Genomic DNA, 23,168 nt, shown 5'->3' with positions numbered 1-23,168 from the left:
CAGCAAGAACACAGGAAGACCAAGTGACTCAGGCTAGAATCCAGAGAAGAATTTAGACAGGAGAGAAACTAGAGGATATTTTAAAATGGTAAGAAATAACGAGGGAGGAGAGGATGAGATGAGATGGTGAATGGGGAATAAATATCAACCAGCATCCGTGGTTAATTGGATGTGGGTTGAGGGGAGAGTTAACAACATCCCCTGGATGCCTAGTTTGGGTGGCTGCGTGGCTAGTGATAGCAGGAGCCAGAGGGGAGCGGTGAAAAGAATCTTTGGGGATTAGAGCCAGTTAGAACATTTAAAATAAGTACAGTTTTATTTTGTTGAATTACCTGAAAAACCTTGGTATAAGTCACTGGTGACAAATCCAAAGAATTTTCTGTGGCGTGCTTTTAATTGGAAAAGACATTTATATGTAGAGCCGGTGAGACATTGGACAGTAAAAAACCCGAAATATCCCTTAAATTTTCACTCCTTCTCCTACAAGAAGGCATCTGTAATTTTGAGTCTCTGTAATTAAATTAAGCATTATAGCTATTATTACTGTTTATTATTCATGGTACAAAGCAACATAAAATCCCTGCTGCTTTACACTGTGCAGGAAACACATTTGACAGCTCTGTACTCAGACAACTTCTGCCTAGATTTGTTGTGTTTCTCCTTTATGCTTTATATAATTAGTAGGGCTTCTAGGATTCTAAGAGAGGTTAAATAATAAAGGGTACCCTTTGAAGGGTTTGGTTGAAGAATTTCAGAGGCCTGTTATTGTCTCCACTGGTACCCCTTGGAAAACAATGGTCTCTGTGAGATCACTAGAGTGAGATACTGAAGGAAAAAAGAAAACTACTCTGGTCGACAGAATCCTGATGTCATCGCAGCCTAACACAAGCTGACGTCTGGGGAGAGGAGATGGGATGATGTATGCCACGCTTAGTGAAAGGAGATTTCCCAAAAACGTCCCATAGGCTAAGCCTTCTTCTAGGTTGCAGAGTCTTTCAAAGAACCTTCCAGGGTTGGTCCTGTCTGCATCACATCATAACCCACCTGCCATAAAAATCAGTGGGGACTCTTTGAAGGACGGGCTTCGGTAGTTGTCCTCGGGGCTCCAACCAGTGTCCAGGTGTGCAGGCCTAGGTCCATCGATTTAAAAGCCTCACCTGGATCTGGATACGCCTTCTACACTAGCTTTGCCATTTAGGCCAGGCGCCATCATCCTTGGGATTCTTCAGTACCGAAAGGCGATAATGCTCCACGGTACTAGGTCTGTCTTTCGGGTGTTGGCAGGGTTTCGGAGTGAGCAGAAATGACTCCCCTGCCCTCGAACCTACTCCTATTCTTCCAACCCTTTCTCTTAACTCAGATCCCTCCTTCCCTTCCCTTTCCTCTCCTCATGCTGCCCTTTGGTGTTCGACAGACCCATACCTTCTTTGATAAAACTGCTCCCCCCCCCCCCCCCCCGCCATGTCCACTGAAACTTCAAATTCCACAAGGGCTACTGCAAAAACAAACATTTACTGAAGATAATATCATGTACCAAGCACTACTGTGCATTCCTCAATCTTTACATTTTCCTGCGTCTTAATCAGTGACCAACTGTCCAGGTTTGCCCAGGCCTGAGGTATTTTCTGGGACCTTCAGTACTAAAACCAGGACCGTGTCCATCTGAGACCTGAGACACAAAGAGGTGAGGTCATTTTCTAAAGGTCACGCTCTTCGACAGTGATTTGCTGTGACTCAAACCGGGATCCTCCTAACCCAGATCCCTGGCCTTTCTGCCCTGTCACACCGGCTGTACTAAGGGTTGGTTTGACGATTTGATTAGGAATCACACTAGATTTTAGTGACTGAGATGTATCTGCGTGTTTAAGTGGAGCTGTAATAGCAGCAGGTATGAGCATGAGGGAGGTAATTCTTGGTGGGTAGGTTATCACCACCTCCACAACCCCCCTCCAGGGGGGCCAAACCAGACCTGGAAGCAAATATTGAGAGTCGGCAGTCTTGATATTCCTGCTTCCGAACGTTTGCAAGAGGCTCTGCCCCTGGGGGGGGTTTAGTGTCACAGAGTGTCATGGCTCGGGAGAGTGTGGGTGGGCAGAGCACGTATTTTGGAAGCACACATCGGTGTGAATCATGATTGGAAGTGTTCCCTGTAACTCGACTTCCCGGGTGAAACCTACCACTCAAAAATTAACAGACCGATTTAAAGATCTCATTTTCTAGGAATATTTTTCCGCACAGCTTTGTTCTGGTTCCAGATGTCTAGTGTCCACATTTGTACTCTTGAAGATGGCTGTATGTATGTGCATGTGTACGTGTATATGTGTGTGCATGTATGTGCATGTGTATATATGTTTATTGAGTGTATATGTATACATATACATGTATGTCTGTGCATGTGTGTGTTGTATCTATCCCAACAACCATCAGGAATTTTTTTGTCTCCTGTTGTTGCCAGAACATTGAGGGTTAAGCAGAGTTACTATAAAGCATTACAACTGACGCGTAGTATCTGTATGTGTTTCCGGTTTTAGTCTCCGGATCTGAAAGGTGGGCTCAGATCAACCAAATGTTAGATCTGTGGTTTCTGGTGCTGATTTTTTTCTTCAAGCTTTTGCTCGCTTTAACTTTTCTGCCCCTGGGCCGACTGCTAGTGCTCTGCATTCTCTACTTCCATGGTTCAAAAAATTTTATATGTATAACTACTCTCACAGGATAAAAATGTGTGTAATTATATACACTTTTTTTCCCCATTAACCTCTTTGCTCTCTTGTAGTGTTTGGTTATTTGATGATTTTCCCCTCTCAAGTTTGCTCACATTATGCATGCTCCTATCAAGAGAATCTCCTGCACTCTCTTCCTTTCCCTAACAAAGTGTGACACTGTGGAGGGACTGAGAGAGCAGTTTTTCATGAATAAATGATGATCATTTGTAATTAGCATATCAACCATATGTATGGAAATGATGCTTCTAAATTACTTGACTGTGATTAGAAGCAGTTGATTTACCTAAGTAGTTTTAAACCTTCTTCCAACAAACTCCATACATAATTAATTTAGTAAATAAATTTTCTTTGGCTTCCTAGATAATATCAAAGAAACTTCTACCTATTCCAAAGGCAAATGATATTTTGTTGTTGCTGTTATTGTCCTTAAGCACCTGAAGCCCTACAGTAGGAACATGATCACCCAGGAAACAGTTCAACAAACAGCTAACATTTTTTGGACCCTTTTAAAGTGTCAGGTGCTCTTCCAAGTGCCTTGTGTATATTATCAATAAATGTAATGCCCATAATGATTCTATAAAGTAGATACTCTATGATACCCTTTTTACAGATGAGAAAATTGAGGCGCGGGGATGCTAAGCAGCTTGTCTGAGCTCACAAAGCTGCTAAGTTAAGAAGCTCAAATTCAGACTTGGGCACTACTGGCTCCTTAGCAGCCGCATAGCGCAGGGAGATCAGCTCGGTGCTTTGTGACCACCTAGAGGGGTGGGGGTAGGGAGGGTGGGAGGGAGACACGAGGGAGGAGATATGGGGATATATGTATATGTATAGCTGATTCACTTTGTTATACAGCAGAAACTAACACACCATTGTAAAGCAATTATACTCCAATAAAGATGTTAAAAAAATACATGTATATAAATGTGTGTGTGTGTGTATGGCTTATTCATTGACTGAGTATTTATTGAGCACACAGTAGACGCTGGGTACAGAGATAAATGAGACTCATCTTGCCCTCGGACAGTCTAGTGACAGCAGAGTGGTTGAAAACTGATAAATTACAGTGCACTGAAATAGATATTAGCATTTAGGCAGGAACAAAGTACTATGGGAGAGAATTAGCATATTTTTTCCAGAGGATAAATGTAATACTTTTTATACTTGCCACTTTTCTTCAGGAAAAGAGAATACATTTAGAACAGGATATTAACATATTTGAGAAAAGGAAAGGATCAAAGAGTCATAAAGGATTTTTTCTGAATACATCCTATAACGTGTGGAGATAGTTCATTCTTTTTTTTTTTTTTTTTAACATCTTTATTGGAGTATAATTGCTTTACAGTGGCGTGTGAGTTTCTGCTTTATAACAAAGTGAATCAGCTATACATATACATATGTCCCCATATCTCCTCCCTCTTGCGTCTCCCTCCCACCCTCCCTATCCCATCCCTCTAGGTGGACACAAAGCACCGAGCTGATCTCCCTGTGCTATGCGGCTTCTTCCCACTAGCTATCTGTTTTACATTTGGTAGTGTATATATGTCCATGCCACTCTATCACTTCATCCCAGCTTACCCTTCCCCCTCCCCCTCCCCGTGTCCTCAACTCCATTCTCTATGTCTGCGTCTTTATTCCTGCCTGTCCTGCCCCTAGGTTCTTCATAACCATTTTTTTTTTTTTTTTTTAGATTCCATATATACGTGTTAGCATACGGTATTTGTTTTTCTCTTTCTGACTTGCTTCACTCTGTATGACAGACTCTAGGTCCATCCACCTCACTACAAATAACTCAGTTTTGTTTGATAGTCCATTCTGAATTAAACACCCAGTCCATATGGTTTTTTTTAATGACCAAAAATGCTGACTACAGAGCTACACCAAGGCAAAATTGTAAGATTTCCCTCACTTATCCAGCCCTCTTTCCTGGAGTAACATAGTAAAGACACTCTTAAGATGGCATTTACTGTTTGAGGTGGTTATAGTCTAGGGCGCTATGTCTAAACACTAATCTGCACATCAGTGACTGGCTGGCTGTATCAGAGTTTTATAATGTCACATGTTCCTAGCTCATATTGCTGTGGACCTTGATATGGCAAGTCTGGGATACAGCCTAGGTCTCTGTATTTTAAAAGTCTTTAATTTGATTTCTGTGTACATCCAGGTTCAAGAACAACTGGTCTGAAAATACCCATGAATAGGAGAACCACTGATATGATACTTACTTTCTCTTTATTATCTTATTTAAGGCTATGGATTAGTAGGTAAGAGCCTAGTCTCTGGAAACAGATCTCAGTTAAGTTCCATCTGTTCCGCTGACTAGCTGGGGACTTGGGACAAATTTCTTAAGCTCTCCATTACCTCTCCATTACAAAGCAGCTGACAGTGCCTTGCACTCAATGAGTGCTCAATGAATGTTAGAGTATACACACAGCCCCACATTTATTATGTATAGACACACACACTCTTAAAATAATATCAAAACACCTTCATGGACTAAAAGCAAAACTATCGTAAGAACAAAATGATCAGTCACAGTTACCTTTGTGGGAAAGGAGTAGGTCTGTCTTTGGCTATACTGGGCCTTTTCAAAGTTGAGAATAATAACCCACTAATAGTGAGCATATAGTCGTATTCTGCTTCTTCACTGGCCAACTCATACACTTTAGAGCTAGGAGTTGACACATCTTATCCTTGTCATTAGTTTCTATCCTTTCACATCATGTAAAAACCGACCCACCATTATCTGAATTAGTTAATCTAAAAAAGGCAGAATGAGGTTGTTGAAAGAGCAGTCATCAAGAATAATGAGTTCTAATCCAGCACTGCAACTAACAAATTTATAAAATGGACCAAGTCACAGCCACTCTTGGTCTTTATTTCCTTATGTATTAAGGTGCAAGGAGATAAACGAGGTTGCTTCTAAGGGCCTTTGCAGGTATGATGTTCTGAGTTTGTGAGCTACTTAATTGTACTAACATATCATAACTCAATATCCTTGATATCATTTTATTTCCTGATAACATTATTTGGTCCTTAATCCAAAAGAATGACTGATGCATTTAGGAGCCTATGCATAAACCTGGCTATAGATATTCCTACAATAACTGAGAGGTATAGCCAACTCTCGGTTATCCAACAAAGTGTTTAAGCAACTTATCAGCAAGCTGGGTCAGGATTATGTCCATGTAGTCCACACAGAGAAAGAACCACATGAACATGAAGACCTGGACATGGGCCATTGGGCAACTGATTGTGCACAGATATTGAGATCCCTTTCCAGGGCAGGCATCTCTTCCATCTGAGGTCTAGCCAAGGTCAGAATTTAACAACTGGTTTTTCTATAACAGGGGAGAGAGCACATATTGTGAGCAAATTCATGTATGCAGTGTAATCCAAAGTTCTCTCTTATTAGAGGGAATTCTTAATCAACCAAGATATTGAGTGTACCAAGACATAGCAGCCATTTTGATAACTCACATTGTGTGGGGGGGAAAAGAAAAACTACTGAAAAATCAGAATGCAACAATGTTTAAAAGTTGGTTCATTTGTCAGCCACTGACTTGCCAAATTTGCATCAAAGTAACTAACTTTAAAATTTCCCGGAGCTTACTACTACTGCATGAGATTACTAATGAAACAAGTATGCATCTGGTTATTTACTGAGATCATTTTCCCCAGCTTCCTGAATGAAAATATATTCCTTTATATATTAACATTTTAGAAGATCCAGTTCTTATGGTTTTTCTTCAGTTTAGTATTTTATTAGTTTGTATTTATGCATTTGGAACTGGTAACATTAATAAAACCACTTGAACTCTGCTCTTCATTTTGATTTCTATGTGTGTTTTTTAAAAATTTAGCAGGGGAAAGAAATATTTTCAGGATGGTAATGTCCATTCTTCCTGTGCATTTTAATTTACTTTGGTAAAGGCTCGTGGCCAGACTAGGCACTACTATGGAGTAGGTAATATTTCTCTTTAGGGGCTTTTCTTTTTTCAGACCACTTCTCTTTGGTCTAAATTTCCTGGATACCTAGTATACCCCCATGCCTTCCTCACCACCCCTCACCTCCTTAATGACATCCAGCTTTTACCAGATGTCTGTTGGAAAGCCTTGTTAAATTAATCCATGCTAATGACTTCCTCAAATTGCAATAGGTACAATAAACTCTTAAAGCAAGAGGATGAAATCTAAAACTACAGAATTTCTTTTAGAAAGTATAGAAAGCTCTTATGGGAAGTATAAAATTCAGGGTTTTTTAATAGAGGAGGGAATTTCACTTTGAAATTGGAAGTTTTCCTTGGTCTCCTCAAATCACATAAGGGCCACGTTTTCATCCTATGTGAAAAGCTGGTGTTACAGGTTTTCAGTGACTGCTCAAACTGAGCTAATTGTTACAAAGGACAATTCCTGAATCAGGAGGATGTGTGTGTGTGTGTGTGTGTGTGTGTGTATACACATACATGTATCTGTAATAGAAAGCTTAACTGTTTACAAATAAACTATTATATTTCAAAACATGTTTTAAATATTTAGCTTGAAATGAGGCATAGTTTCATTAAGAGTGAGAGAGACTAAGTCAAAAGTAGGAATAAATGATAAACTTTCAGGGTTAAGGGAATACCTGCTGACAGGTGTTTGTTCCTCAGCGTGTATACCCTAACTGATCAGATAGCTTTTTTTATGCATGGAACAGGAACTCCATGGAAAGGTTGTCTGCTTTTTTGTTCTTACTTTAAAAGGGAAAGAAAGGAGAGAAAACTGCCTTATTCTTATTAAAAAGTTATACTGAAGGACTAAAAGCACTCCAGAGATCAATTATAGCTTAAGAAGACAAACATATGCCCCCCAAAGTATTTATAAAGTAGGCAAAGCCAGTGGAAAAAGAGAGCCACCCAGAATAATCCTCAAGGTTTTTCTGAAAACAATTTTAAAAACAAAGTTATTGAGTGTTTGAAATGATAGTCTTATAAACATGCTTATATTTCTTCACATCTCTGAGTTACCGCTTAGTTTCTATTAATACTGCTTAATCATATAATTTGTATTATTTTTAACACAGCATTTTTAGTAGTAGAAATGAAGAAGTGTGACGCTCTGCCCAGATCCCATGTGGGTTCTGTGCCCTGGTGGGAAAGACAGAGTGAAAAGGTAGAGTCAGACCAGGAGACCCGTTAACTCTGCCGAGCCCGAAAGAATCTGAGTCACCGTCTAAACCAAAGGTAGATCATTGAGGCAAAATTCTGGATTCAAAGACGGTGGAGTCTGCTTTTTATCAGTTGCTAACTTATTGGGGAGAGCAGCGCTGGGGGTGAGAGAGGTAACCCTGCCAATTCTGCAGGGCTGAGTACGGCACACCAGCCGTGTTTCTCAGCCATTCTCTATGGCGAGAGCCTGATGGTCCCATGTATTAGTCCCACAGCCCGCCTGTGGCAACCCTAAATAGTAGGCAGAGTGCCTAAACTGGGATAATGGGCCTCCAAAGGTCCGGCCTAGAATTTCCAAGCCTATTAAATGAAAGCAAATAGAACAAAAGCCAACAAGAAGTCTGGAGACTAATCATCTGGCCTAGAAAACGGGTGAACCATTGTTATTAACACATATAAACATGTAAGTTTTAATATTAGAAAAGAAGCTAGAGAGAAGGGTATGAACAAGCAAATCACCCAGTTTTCCTTTTAAAGGAGAATTCCATACATTAATTGTTAATACATTAACAATTCACCTTGGGGCAAATTACAAAGAAATTACAAGCACACTGAAAACAGAGTTTATGTTGTACACAGTTGTCAAAGTTTTCCCCTGTCCATGTTCTTCCAGAGAACTTAGTAGAACATGACTGGTAAAATAAATGCTTAATAAACATCTGTTGAGTGTCCAAGTCAATGACTGAGTGAATAATTAAAGGAATAAATTAATCAGTGAATAAGCCTATTTTCCTAGGCTTCAGCCACAGATAAAAATTCACTCCGCTCAACAGCTATTTATAACCCCTTGCTCTCTATTTAACGCAGACTTGGCAGAGGAGTGGTTATATAAGTTGCCTCCAGGGCTCTCCACAGTCATTTCTTAAACGCCTAGCATCTGCCTGGTTTTCAGACAAATGACTGAAGGCCACCAATGGCCATCTCATTGCTAAGTTCAAAGCCCTTTTTTTCTGCAGTCCACATCCACCTCGCTGAAGCAAATGACAGAATGGAACACAATTCTTAAGTCTCCAAATCTGTATAATAGTCATAATTAGGAATCTCAAGATATAATTTGTGTGCTTGAAATGCAAATTATTTTTTGTAACTCAAGATAATATTCATTTTAGCCCCCCTTCTCCTTGGCTTGTGAAAATGTAATCTCAACCAATTTTGGGTGGCCTCCTCTGCCACTTCAGTGCCACTCTTCAGTATTCTGGCAGTGTTTAAGCCTATCTCAGTCCCTATCTGTCACATCACACACGTTTCTCCCCCGAGCTTTACCCAGGAAGCAAGTCAAAAAGGCCTTCGCGCTTGGATCCTATAAAATAGGAGTTATGTCATCTACCCTGGGGGTCAGCTGAAAGGGAAGGACTGCCTCCTTTTCTCAGGGTTCTATTATGTCTGATTACAACTTTTCTTCTCTTTTACTACTCCCTAATCCCAACCTGGAGAAACCTTAAAAGGGTTGGGAGGAGCCTCTTTGAGTTTACTTATAGTAAACATAGTTTCCCCAACTACTGTCTGTGCCGTGGCATTCAAAGAGTATTTCTGAAACTCAAAAGCCAAGAATTGACTTATTTTTTGCTTTCTGTCACATCACATCTATCTTATAGGTATGTGTGCATATCTGATTATATCCTTAGTAAATTTTCCTGAAAGTAAAAATCTTCATTTATAAAGGGTTTATCCAATGCATAACGATAGTGCCCTCCAGAAAAACTGTACCAGTTTGTGTTATATTATTAACAGTATATGAGTACCTTTTCCCTACATCCTTGTCAATACACCATATTTAAAAATACATCTTTACCATTTTTAAATTAAAAATGAAATATTTTTTCATCTGTATTTCTTTAATTATTAGGGATCTTGGACCTTTTTTCATAGGTTTATTGGGCATTTTAAAAATTATTATTTGTCCATGAGTTCTCTTGCCTGTTTTGCTTAGATCTTTACTGACTTGTAAGAGCTCTTCATTTGAAGAATATTAACAAATTGACTGTCGTGTATTGAAAATATTTTTTATAGTTTGTTATTTGACCTTTCATAGTGTGTGAAACGTAGAAACTGACCATTTTTAAATCTGATTTTTGTGGGGGGTTTTCTTGGTATTTTTACTTAAGAATTCCTTTTGCATTGCAAGATGATGAACACTGACCTGTGCTTTATTTTAGTTGTTTCAGCATCATTATTTAACAATCCTTTTCCCCTTTGGTCCAAATTTCACATTTATCATACAATCAAGATTTATATATGATGGATCTACTCCTAGACTCTGTTTCGTTCTACTGTTCCTTACTACACCAATAAGACACTGCTTTAAGCATTGTAGATTCTTAATAAATGTTAATATCAGATAGGCAAAGTCCCCATTCGTTACTCTTTTTAAATTTTTTCCGAAGTGTCCAGACTAGTGCATTTACTCTTCCAGGCGAAATTTAGAAATTCCATTCTAAATGTTAGTGTTATCGTTTAGTTCTTCACTGTTTCTCACCCTCCTAACTTGAACCTCCATTCAATCCATCCTGTACCCTAGTGCAGCCTAACCTGCCCACGGTTCAGCTACAAATGTAATAAATAATAACAGTGGCAATACATCTCATTTGCCATATCTTCTTGAAATTTCAGACTAGGATTGCACTATGATATTAATTTCACATTTGGCTCTCGAGAAAAGAACATGGAAACTCTCCCCTTTAAGAAATGTCACTGTCTTTTCAGAGTGTGGAAGGAGAACACCATGAGAAAGCTGTGGAACTACTCAAGGCTGCTAAGGACAGCGTCAAGCTGGTGGTCCGATACACCCCGAAAGTCTTGGAAGAAATGGAGGCTCGCTTTGAAAAGCTACGGACAGCCCGGCGTCGGCAGCAGCAACAATTGCTAATTCAACAACAGCAACAGCAGCGGCAGCAACAAACACAGCAAAACCACATGTCATAGGTAAGAGGTGCCTTCTTCTATACAAGGAAAGTCCCTTACATGTTTTTTTTTTTTGTTTTTTTAAATATAGTTTCTTAGACAGCTGGAACATAATTACTAGATTTAATAATCCAAACAAAATCAAACAAATTAAAAAAAAATGACCTCAGAAAATATAAACAAGACAGTTGCTTACTTTATGTGTCATTCAGCCATATTCCCTGTAAATGTAAGATATTTTTGAAAAGTGATATTCTTTAGGAGGGCCAGGTATACACTATATGATGCCTTTATACAAATTACAAAAATGCAGCCTCTGTGCAAACCCAGATCCTCAGGCACATGGCTATATGACAAGAGTGTGGGCTAGAGCCCAGCCCCCCTCACCTCCTTGGCCAGTTGCCTTTGCACAGCGTACAGACTAAACCGTATAGCACTGATGCGGGGAAGATCCCCTTTAGAATACTGAAACGGTTTACTAGAAAACTGCTCCACTGAAAAGAATGAAGTAGGGACCTGCCAGTGTTTATGCTCTGAGAGATTCTGAAATTCTCTCTGGGTGCTCACTTAAAATGTGTCTAAGGTACACCTGCCTTTTTCTGAATTCCACTTTGTGACAAAGAATGCTAAATCAGGTTTTGCTACATGTTTTTAAGAAAATTCCAAAAAAAAAAAAAAAAAAGGAGAAAATTCAAGAAAAAATGTTAAGAGTGAGAATCACCATCTCTGAAGTGCCTGTTATGTGCTAGGCTCTTCTCACATGTTATTCCTAATCCTCAAAAAACCCTTCACAGTAAGTATCACTAAAACACCATTTTTTAGATGAATGATATGAAGCTGCAATAGCTTCAATGGATTCCCCACAACCACACTTACAAGTAGCATAGAATTATTTTCCCTTCTTATTTTGCCAAGTATTTCATCTGCCAACATCAGAAATTCTGGAGTTAGATAAATTTTCCTTGCTATCCTTTGGAAGAGACAGTTCATATTGTTATATACCTCTACGCTATGATGTCTGCAAATGTGTATTTGAAATGAGGTTCAAATGTTCTTGGAAAGATGACAATGGGTAATGGTGGTTTTAACTCATTCAATATCAGATTACTATTTGCACACACTGGATTTGAGAAGAGATTTTCAACTTTTTTGTGCCACTCATGAAAAGAAGCTGCATGGGGAAGTAAAAAGAGTATGGGATTTATTCTCAGAGAGTTCTGGGGATTCAACTATCTTTCTTTTATAGCCTGCTAGTTTTGTTATATATATATATATATATCACAGTTTGGTGTCTTTATCTAAAATTACATTCCATTCTAAAGACTACATTTATTTAACAATAAATATTTATTTGTTACCGTGATGGGCCATGCACTGTTCAATGGGCTGTAGAAACAGCATGAGCAGAGCAAAATCCTTGCTGTCATGGTGTTTACATTCTGGTTGGAGGAGATAGTTAATTAACAAGTAGATAAAAAATATAGAGTTAAAATAGTGTGCTTTGATAGAGACTGGCTAGGTGATGACCTTCTGTGAGGTGATCAGGGAAGACCCCTCCAAGGAGGTAACATTTAAGCTGAGGTTGAATGACAATGCGAAGCCAGGAAACGAGCATAAGAAGAGGAGGAAATAGCCAGTACAGTAGCTCTGAGGCAGATGTGAGCCTATTTGACGTTTGAGGAATAGAAAGAAAGCTGAGGTAGTTAGGCAATAAAGAGTGAGAAGGACAGTTAGATAGATGGGGGCCAGGTTATAGAGAGCTTTTTAAACTGCTTAGGGAAGTTAGATGTTATTGCAGTGGAAACCACTGAAGGTTTTTAAGCAAAAGAGTGACATGATTTATGTGTTAAAAAAAATCACTCTGGCTGCTATGGGGAGAATAGATTATTGCAGGGTAAGAGTAAAAACAGAGACCAATTAGGAGACTATTATATAGGAGTCCAGGCAAGAGATATGGTGGTTTGGACTGGGATGACGGAATGATTTGGATGCATACAGACAAGTCATTTTGTCCGTATCCTTCTTCTCTCTAATCCGTTTCAAACATAAAGGTACTTCACATTTGTACTTTCAGAATCCTTGCAAAGGTCTTTTTGCTAATAATAACAATCCAGTATTCTTCAGTCAAACATTGACACTCTTTTCCTGAACTCATTTTTTCTTCCATTCTCAATAATACAGACTTGTACCAATTCTCCTAAATTGTTTTACCACACTGGCCCATAGTAAAATTGTTTTAAAGTGTTTTAAAAGAAGTATGTTGCGATTCCGACTTCTGAGGTCTTACTAAAAGCTTCCAGTATTTATGCTCATTCAGTCGTCTTTGGAAGGATACAACTTGGCCATAAATAGTGCTGGGCCATATACTCAATTCCATTTCTCTGTTCCATCAGTCTTCATTAAATCACTTGAGAATTTCCTACTGTCTCATTATCGAAGAGTAACATTTTTAATAAAAGGCATTTAAAACCATGTTTATTTCTTGCACAGGATACGGTAAAGCTCTGTTTAAGTGAACATGAAATTTATATCTATGCCTGCCAAGACAGCACTTGTAGTACACAGGATCATGGACCCTTGAGATGAAACTGCAGTGACCATTTCAAGTACAAGCAAAGTACAACTCAGTCATGTCATCCATGGATTTTATGGTGGATGCAGTCAAAGAGACCTACATTAGCTCTTGTTCAACTTTTAATTAATTAGATTTTTTAAGGTTTAAATGGGATTTGTTACACTTGCTAACTCATACTGTGGTTGCTTTTGAGAAGAGATCTGAAACTATTTACTTTGAACAGATCTCTGATTTTTTTTTTTTTTTTTAAGTTTGACAAGTCAAGCAAAGACCAGGTAAAGCAAAAATACTTGTCAGATATTGTCTTACTATTTATCACATGAAGTGTAACTTCTGATCTGTAAATTAGAAATAATATTTTGTCTGAGATGGTAGAAGTTATTAAGTAACTAGCAATGGTCAGTGGTGCATACAGATGGAAAATAGGTTGAATGCAAGTAGTGTGTGGAAAATGTGTCTTATGCCTACTTTTAATTTTAAACTTCTCTTGAAGTGAATCTCAGTTGTCTTTTTCCCTAACTTCCATCTTTGTTAATCAGGAAGCATATACTACATTTCTTAAATGTAGTAGATATGATCACTACATAATTACATTACAGAAACCTAAGCAGATAATATGAATATAGGTTTTTTTTTTTTAATACTGTACCCACTTTTTTTGAGAAAGTGTCACATATATTCAGCTTTAAGCATTTTTTTTCTTTTTCTTTTTTTTACTGAAGTGTAGTTGGCTTTGATTATTAAGTTTTAGGCATACAGCATACTGATTTGACATTTATATACATTATAAATTGATCATCACAATAAGTTTAGTTACTACCTGTCACCATACAATGTTATTACAGTATTATTGACTATATCCCCTATGCTATACATTGTCCCATGATTTATTTATTTTATAACTGGAAGCTTGTACCTCTTAATCCCCTCCACCTATTTTGTCCCCCACCCCATAAGCATCTCATTTATTTTATTTTGTTATATTTATTTTTATTTTTGGCTGCATTGGGTCTTCGTTGCTGCCTGTGGGCTTTCTCTAGTTGCGGCGAGCAGGGGCTACTCTTCGTTGCAGTGCGCGGGCTTCTCATTGCGGTGGCTTCTCTTGTTGCGGAGCATGGGCTCTAGGCACGCGGGCTTCAGTAGTTGTGGCACGCGGGCTCAGTAGTTGTGGCTTGCGGGCTCTAGAGCGCAGGCTCAGTAGTTGTGGTGCACGGGCTTAGTTGCTCCGCGGCATGTGGGATCCTCCCGGTCCAGGGCTCGAACCCGTGTCCCCTGCATCGGCAGGCGGATTCTCAACCACTGCGCCACCAGGGAAGCCCAGCATCTCATTTTTAAAAGTGTGACTTGGGGCTTCCCTGGTGGCGCAGTGGTTGAGAATCCGCCTGCCGATGCAGGGGACACGGGTTCGAGCCCTGGTCCGGGAGGATCCCACATGCCGTGGAGCAACTGGGCCCGTGAGCCACAATTACTGAGCCTGCGCGTCTGGAGCCTGTGCTCCGCAACGAGAGAGGCCGCGATAGTGAGAGGCCCGCGCACCGCGATGAAGAGTGGCCCCCGCTTGCCGCAACTAGAGAAAGCCCTCGCACGGAAACGAAGACCCAGCACCGCCATAAATAAATAAATAAATAAGTAAAAATTTAAAAAAAAAAAAAAAAATCTGTTAAAAGTGTGACTTATATAAATCCATATTTCACCCAGATTCCCAAAGAATAAAAGTAAGAAGGAGGAGGAATACTTTCTGAGATGTCACTATTCTGAGGAAGTCAAGACCAAAAGCTTGTTTAATTTCTCTGACCTTCTATTGGCGGATCCAGGGTGAAGAATTCATTTACACTCAAATACAGGCTGCATCTTAGCAGATTTACAAAGCAGCCGGCCTTTGCCAGTAGCCTCACTGACTTTCTTTCTCCTCTTGCTCTTCAGGCCCCCACTTCCCTTATTTTATCCGCCATTTATTGTTCTATACCTTCCATTTCCACTGCCACAGCCACAGCCACGGGCCTCATGGTCTGATCCAGGCAACCACTGCCAGAACTGCCAGCCCACTTACTGAGAGGTCCCAAAGGATGACTCTGATAACACTGAATTCAAGGAACCCAGAGTTATCAAGCAGAAAACTGCACCAGAAATAATAATCATAACGCTGGATAAAATTTATTAAGAAATTAGGGTATGCCAAGAACTCTTCTAAATGCTTCATGTATATAGAATTACTTAATCTTTACAATAACCCTATGAGTATTAGGTACTATTTTAATCTCTTTTTAAAGAAGGAAACTAAGTCATGTAGGATTTTTTAAAGTCTACTTATTTCACAGCTAAGAAGTTATAGGGCCATGATTCAAACCCAGGGATATGGGCTTCAAAGCCTCTTTCTTTTAACAGCTGCGCTGCTCTACCTCTTTCTTCAATGGCACCTGCCCTTTCATATCCCATCCCGCCTCATAGACACATTCACATGAGCTTTCCAGGAATTCAGTCTCACACTGCTTAGAGTTGGCGCTAACCCTCACCACTTACCTCTAAAACAGTGCCCTGTGCTTCAAAGTACTTCGTCATTACAGCTCTGTTAGTTTCCTGTTGCTGCCCTAAAAATTACAAAACACATTTAATGGATTAATTTTCTTGTAATAATGTAGGACAGAAGCCCAAGACAGTCTCACTGGGCTTTCAGAGGCTCTAGGGGAAGATTCATTTCCTCGCCTTTTCCACCTTCTAGGGGATGCCTGCATTCCTTGCCTCCTGGTTCCATTCCGCATCCTCCAAACCACCAGTGATGGTCGAGTCCTCACATTGCATCACTCTGACCTCTGCTTCTGTCATCCCATCCCCTTCCCTGAGTCTTTCTTCTCTCACCGTCTTCCACTTCTAATTACATTGGACCCACCTGGACAATTCAGGATACTCTCCCTATTTTAACATCAGCTGTTTAGCAAGCTTACTTCCATCTACAACTTTAATTTCCCTTACCATGGAATCTAACATATTCACAGGTTCTGGGGATTAGAATGTGGACATATTTCAGGGGCCATTATTCTGCCTACCACAGTGGCTCATTGAAAAATTAGCAAAGCAATTTGATCAACAAAATTTAAACTAATGTGGAAATGAGGCTTTTATTTAAAAAAAAAAATGAATCGTTAATCTGTTCAATTGTAAATCATGGGAATGAGGGAAATAATGAGAACATTTGGTGCAGGTGGTTCTTCCCAGTGGGCATCTCAGTGATGCACAGTTTGGATGCCCAGTGCTCTCTCAGCTGCTGGCATATCCCTCAGGCCTCCTCCCCCTCTGGGTAGATGCAGAGACCCAAGACTCTTACTAAAATTCATCTGCTCTAAGTCCCATTCCCTTAGGACATGTAACTGTATGATAAGTTAATGGATTAAAAACTCAATCACTTGGTAGCTCTGTCACCTGGTAGCTAAGGGACTTGAAGGAAGTTATTCAATGTGAGACTCATGAAAATGGTCTGTTATGGAGATTAAATAAGAAAAAATATGTAAAACTCTTAACAAAATATGTGGCAATTGGTGAGCACTCAATAGTAATACAGTGGCGGTAGTACAGTAGTTAGAATGTTAATGGCAGATGATATTTTTATGCAATATCTTGTTAGGTGACTCCTGAAGAAGTACAGTGGCCTCATGCTTGACTTTCAGTTCCACGCTGTAGGCCCAAGGTGCTTTTAGGCATTTCTCTAGAAGGCTTGGTGGCTGGAGAGTGCCGATGCAGAGTAGGCAGATCGCAAACCTACCCCCCACGGACACTTTCACATCAACCACAACAATTCGTTAAAAATTTTTTTGGGGCAGAAGACCTAAATAGACATTTCTCCAAAGAAGATATACAGATTGCCAACAAACACGTGAAAGAATGCTCAACATCATTAATCATTAGAGAAATGCAAATCAAAACTACAATGAGATATCATCTCACACCGGTCAGAATGGCCATCATCAAAAAATCTACAAACAATAAATGCTGGAGAGGGTGTGGAGAAAAGGGAACCTTCTTGCACTGTTGGTGGGAATGTAAATTGATACAGCCACTATGGAGAACAGTATGGAGGTTCCTTAAAAAACTACAAATAGAACTACCATACGACCCAGCAATCCCACTACTGGGCATATACCCTGAGAAAACCGTAATTCAAAAAGAGTCATGTACCAAAATGTTCATTGCAGCTCTATTACAATAGCCAGGACATGGAAGCAACCTAAGTGTCCATCATCGGATGAATGGATAAAGAAGATGTGGCACATATATACAATGGAATATTACTCAGCCATAAAAAGAAACGAAATTGAGTTATTTGTAGTGAGGTGGATGGAGTTAGAGTCTGTCATACAGAGTGAAGTAAGTCAGAAAGAGAAAAACAAATACAGTATGCTAACACATATATATGGAATCTAAGGAAAAAAAAAAAAAAAAGGTCATGAAGAACCTAGTGGTGAGACGGGAATAAAGACACAGACCTACTAGAGAATGGACTTGCGGATATGGGGAGAGGGAAGAGTAAGCTGTGACGAAGTGAGAGAGTGGCATGGACATATATACACTACCAAACGTAAGATAGCTAGTGGGAAGCAGCCACATAGCACAGGGAGATCAGCTCGGTGCTTTGTGACCACCTAGAGGGGTGGGATAGGGAGGGTGGGAGGGAGGGAGATGCAAGAGGGAAGAGATATGGGAACATATGTATATGTATAACTGATTCACTTTGTTAAAAAGCAGAAACTAACACACCATTGTAAAGCAATTATACTCCAAAAAAGATGTTAAAAAAATTTTTTTTTTGTATATGGTGCTCTGCATTCATTGAAATAAAAATATCTGCAGCTTTAAAAACAAAGATTGAAAACCACTGTTCTTTCTGAAAGAAATGACTCCATAATGGTAGAAAAGTGACAGGTCTGGGGGAATGTTTGGGGAGGCTGCTCTCCCAAATGTGACCACATGGGGCATCTGCCTACTCTGTTCTACTCTGTGTCAGGCTGGCTGACCTCGTGGGAGAAGAGACAGGCCTACCATCCGCTTTACAGAAGGGATATTGGTGCTTGCAGCCTATCAGAGAGAGGCTTTGCTTGCATGTATCTCAGCAGGAGCAACACTAATCACCCTAAGAGTCATAATATATGAAGGTTATCTCTTCTTTGCCTCCGTGAAGGAAAATAGAGTCATCTGGAATTGGAAGGAAGAAATGTTTTACATTTGAAATGTTTCCAAACTGATTTTTTAAAATTTAATCTTAGGGAATAACTGTGTCTCTTCCATCCTCATTTGATAATTACTTCCTTTGCAGACATCAAACAGTTTTTTCACATGTGGAAGGCTGTGCATGAATGATAGCACCCAAAATAATCCTTGCTGTTCTCACATAGCACATGCTTCTTTGATATTTTTAGCATATTGTAGTTGAATACTAATCACTGATTTCTCTTCACTCTTTCCCCCCCCCCCCCTTTCAGGTCCTTGAAGCTACTTGATCAAACACCCAATAGTCACAAGTTTGAAACCGTGCTTCAGAATCCCAGCACATAGTAAAGGAAAAGACAACACTGATAATTATACCTGTCAAGAAACTGTGAACACGTGGTGTATAAATTCTTTACCAAGGCAACTCGACACCTTCTTTCTCTGGGGCTGAACCCCCGCTGCTCACGTGCTTTTTACACACACAGACCTTCCATTCACTGCAGTGGGAATTCTCAGTGTGTAAAGGGAGAGGTTTTCCAGTCTGCAGACTGAAACAGAATAAGAAGAATAAAGTCCATGACTTTCAGATAAATCACCAGGGCCAGGGTTAAGTGAATCTTGGGTCTATAGCTTTTCCAGAGATTAACAAATCCCTCATTAGGCTATAGTTCAAACTGCATCAGTTCAAGGTTGTCGCCACTTAAAAGAAACCTACACATTGCCCCTCACCCGGACCTGTTCCACGTCTGTATTGCTGAGTTGTCTGAATTAGAATTCCAGTTAATTGCAAATTCAACCTCTGTTCCCCTCTTGAAAATGGCAAGTTATTATACTATATTTATACTCAATTCAGGTTCTAGAAGCATTTGGCTTTTTATTTTCTGTTTCCATGAATTTTATTATGCATTAATAGAGTGGGCAATTTCAGCTCAACTTTTAGTTAGTTAAAAGCAAGGATAGAGAACTCTAGTACTGTTTTTTGTTTGTTGTTTTAATTTAAGTCTTGCTTGTATCTATTCTTATTAAGTCTAACAGAATATAATGTCTTTTATTCCACAAAGTAGATATTATCAGAGTGTATTTGTTACAAACTTAGGTCTTTTCTTACCAAGTGTTATGAATCTGGTAAGAGAATAGTAGCAAAGGACCCAGCTTCATGAACTGATCCTTGTATGATATTTATATATAACCCTGCTCTCAATATTTTTTGTTAATTTTATATTTTTGATTGATAATCTGGAGAAATCTAAACTCTTTTTACCTACACTGATGTGCTGTCATAGAAGTCTGTTTGATATTTTAAAGCTTAGGGCTTTACAAAACTAAATTATGGCTGTGCATATATATATATATATACAAATATATGTCATACCAAATCTAGATTTTTCCCAAGTATAAACTGGATATGTTTGGCAATATAAGATCACAAGTATTATTCCTCTTAAAATTAGGCATATGGAAACCAGAGATATTAATATTGTGAATGAAAAGATATTGCTGCTTCTAGGGTAAAAATATACCTACTTCATTACACATATTCATGTAGGTAAATAGACAGTGAGATATCATCTTTCAGAAAGTATCATTTACTGTAAAACGATCTGTTAGAATCATCTATACTGATCATAACTTTTAACTTATGGTGAATCTAGGCACATAAGTCTGATCTTACTTTATGGAATTAGCAGGAAGCAATAATTATTTGGGCACTTAAATACCTTAGCCACACAAATGTACCTGAAGAAAGAATAAATGTCCAGTTGAAACATTCTAGAGAGATCATTAAAACTTGAGGCAAATATTTGAATAGTCCCTTTTCTCAAATGAAGAAACTGATTCCCCAAGACACAATAAATTTCACATTTCAGAGAGTCCCTCAAATTAGAAATTTATGAAGCTCAGTTTAGGAACTGTGTTCTTGAAAATAAAACCAGTTGGCACTACCCCACGTGTTTCATGTTGCCCTGTCGGGTGGTATTGTTGTCAATACCAAGTTCTGCCTACTCTTCATAGTCCATCACTCAACAGAGGACAAACAGTAAGGAAACCAGGAGGTGCACCTATTTCAGCAACGTCCTGCCGTGGTAACAGATTCCCATTCCTGAACACGTGTATCATTTTTTTACTAGAGAGAACTGGGGTGGGGGTGGGGCAAGGGTGAGGACCCTGAATGTTATGTAAAATAGGGTTACAAAAGAGGTAAGCATGACTAAGGGAATGAATGAAGAATACGGGAGTAGTATTCAGTTTGAGAGAGGTAGTTCCCATTTTTATAAGAAAAATTTAATACAACATATATTTTAGTTATCATTTAACAGAAAAATATTCAAGCTATTCAGGCTATGCCACAGACTCTCATAAAGGGAAATCATTGCACCCCTGTGGTGAGGAAATGGTCATTTCAGCACATCTCAGTACACTGTATAAATTTGGAGCTTAAGGTATGTTTTCGTTTAGCCGTAAGTGGTTGGTTAGTATTAAATTATCATATGTTTTCATGTCAATATAAATATTGTCATGGTGTTACAGAAGCAACTGTCAAATGGGCAGACAGCTTACATTTGTGTTTTCTGGAAACCTTTGTATTTTATGCTTCATTTGCATAATGTTTTGTGCTAATAAATGTATGCCAAGTCGTTTGTCCAAGTGAAGGGGCAATCCATCACACCTAAGGCATCTAAGGACAGATTACATGTCACACTAGCCCTGTTTACAAATGACCAGTCAGATGGCCAGTTTTCTTCAGTAAAATCTAGTTGTTGAAATGTAAGCCTTCCCCTAAAGTTTTCGTCAAAAGTAGCCATCCCTAAGACTTAGAGAGGCTGCTTGTGGTTGTCTAAAGGTTCACTGAAGCCAGAGGGAAAAGGAAGAAAATGACCACAACTTGTATTAATGCCTTTTATTATTACTGATCATATTAGAGCCACTGACAAGTCCAAAATCATATTAAAATGAAGACATATCATGTTGCTCCTACATGAAGCTTTACTATAAACAAATGAGATATTAAAAGTTGGGGAAAAATCTGTTGTGACTATTCATCAGTGATCCTGGTGAATTTTAATTCTTTCCCTTGACCTAACTGGTGGCCAGAGTTTTCTAAACTCTTTCCTGCTGTGATTTTGAAGGAAAAATACACAGAGCATAGTTCAGTAAAAGAATCCTTAAACCTTTTCATTGAGGCATTTACATTTTGATTCTGTTGCCATTTGAAATAGAACATCCACAGGGAGATAATAAGCTTAAATTACAATTGACTTTGGAAAGAATAGCAGATTTTGTGCTTCCTCAATCATACAGTCAATAGGGAATTCTCTAGTTATGTGAACTACCACTATCTTTTAAGACAATGCTAAGATCTAAATACAAAACCTATCATTCAGGAGCTTTTTAAGAATTCAAGGCTGTCTCTGAAGAACTTGGCTGGAGATGGATTATACCAATTTACAAATGCAGTTTTCAACCATGGCAAATCAAACTGATCTGATCTCAGTTCATTTTACTCAGCTGTGCCCATAGGACTCTGAGACGTTGGGATACTTTGTCTACATTATTTTTAACATCTATAGATATTTGTGGATGTGTGAATAATGCTTGAATTTCTCATCTTTTGGCCAGTTTGTGCTTATCACACAGACACAGCCTGTTCGTAAGACCAGCTTTAACAGCATCATGAAGGAGAAATCAATGCTCTAAGGATTCAGGGAGGCCAACGTAAGGCAAAATCTCCTGAAACATGGGGTAGTCCTACCCATCTCATCCCTCTCTAGATCATAAAATCCCTGAGAAAGGGCTATAACCGCCTTGTGGACTGCTGTATCCCTAGCATCAGGGATAATGCCAGCACAGTAGAGGCGCTCAATTAACATTTGTTGAATGAATGGACAACTAAATGAATGAAATTAGACAAATAAATGAATTTTGCCTTCTGATAATTTGAAAAATTTCACCAATTTATATTATCCTGATTGGCAGTATAATTTCTGAATTACATAATTAGAACCAGAATTGACTCTTTATAAATACTTTTTAGATATATGAATTTGGAATCAATTACTTCAAAGGCTTCAAGGGTTTGAGAACACTTAGATAGGAATGTTTGGGGATTCAGAGTTTTTACAATGAATAAAACTCAACTTTTCTAGTTATTTATGAAAGCTCCCTGAGTTATATGACAAGGATGATCCAAACATGGAACTCCATTTATAAATTTTGTAAAATATTTTCATTTTTAAAAAAGAAAAAAATTCATATCATCAAGCATATTATTAATATGTCCTTCAATATATATTAACCACTTTTTTCTCTAAGGTTTGCATTGTAATTGGAGACACCATCTCTAAATCTTTTCCTGCTTTCAAAAGATCACTTCTCCTTTCTTATTTGATTCTTAGAACGTACCTGAGCTAAAGATTAATCACATAGCAGCTAAGTCTTTTCCATGTGTTTATTCATCTAACAAATATTTACTGTATACCTAGTATATGGTAGGTTTTGGAAATACAATGGCAAACAAGACAGATGCAGCACCCCCATGGAGTTTGCTGTGAGGAGCTCCTCAAC

At 38.8% G+C, this 23,168-nt stretch overlaps 1 protein-coding gene across 8 annotated transcripts in view; it reads left to right on the top strand.

Annotated features, from left to right (window-relative positions):
* Nucleotides 1-19,508, top strand: part of LIN7A (lin-7 homolog A, crumbs cell polarity complex component) — a 242,791-nt gene extending 223,283 nt beyond the window's left edge. For 7 of the 8 annotated variants that reach the window (XM_068560209.1, XM_068560210.1, XM_068560207.1 and 4 more), the window contains 2 exons: nucleotides 10,634-10,852; nucleotides 18,878-19,508. In XM_068560209.1, coding sequence (XP_068416310.1) covers nucleotides 10,634-10,852 — 219 coding nt within the window. In that variant the 3' untranslated portion in view covers nucleotides 18,878-19,508. Of the gene's footprint in view, nucleotides 1-10,633; nucleotides 10,853-13,321; nucleotides 13,508-18,877 lie in introns of those variants that run through there. The other variant, XM_068560208.1, reaches the window with a different exon arrangement.
* The last annotated feature ends 3,660 nt before the right edge of the window (nucleotides 19,509-23,168 follow it).

Source organism: Eschrichtius robustus, chromosome 13, assembly GCF_028021215.1.
Source record: "Eschrichtius robustus isolate mEscRob2 chromosome 13, mEscRob2.pri, whole genome shotgun sequence".
Classification (NCBI taxonomy): domain Eukaryota; kingdom Metazoa; phylum Chordata; class Mammalia; order Artiodactyla; family Eschrichtiidae; genus Eschrichtius; species Eschrichtius robustus.
This window is presented reverse-complemented; position numbering and strand designations above follow the sequence as displayed.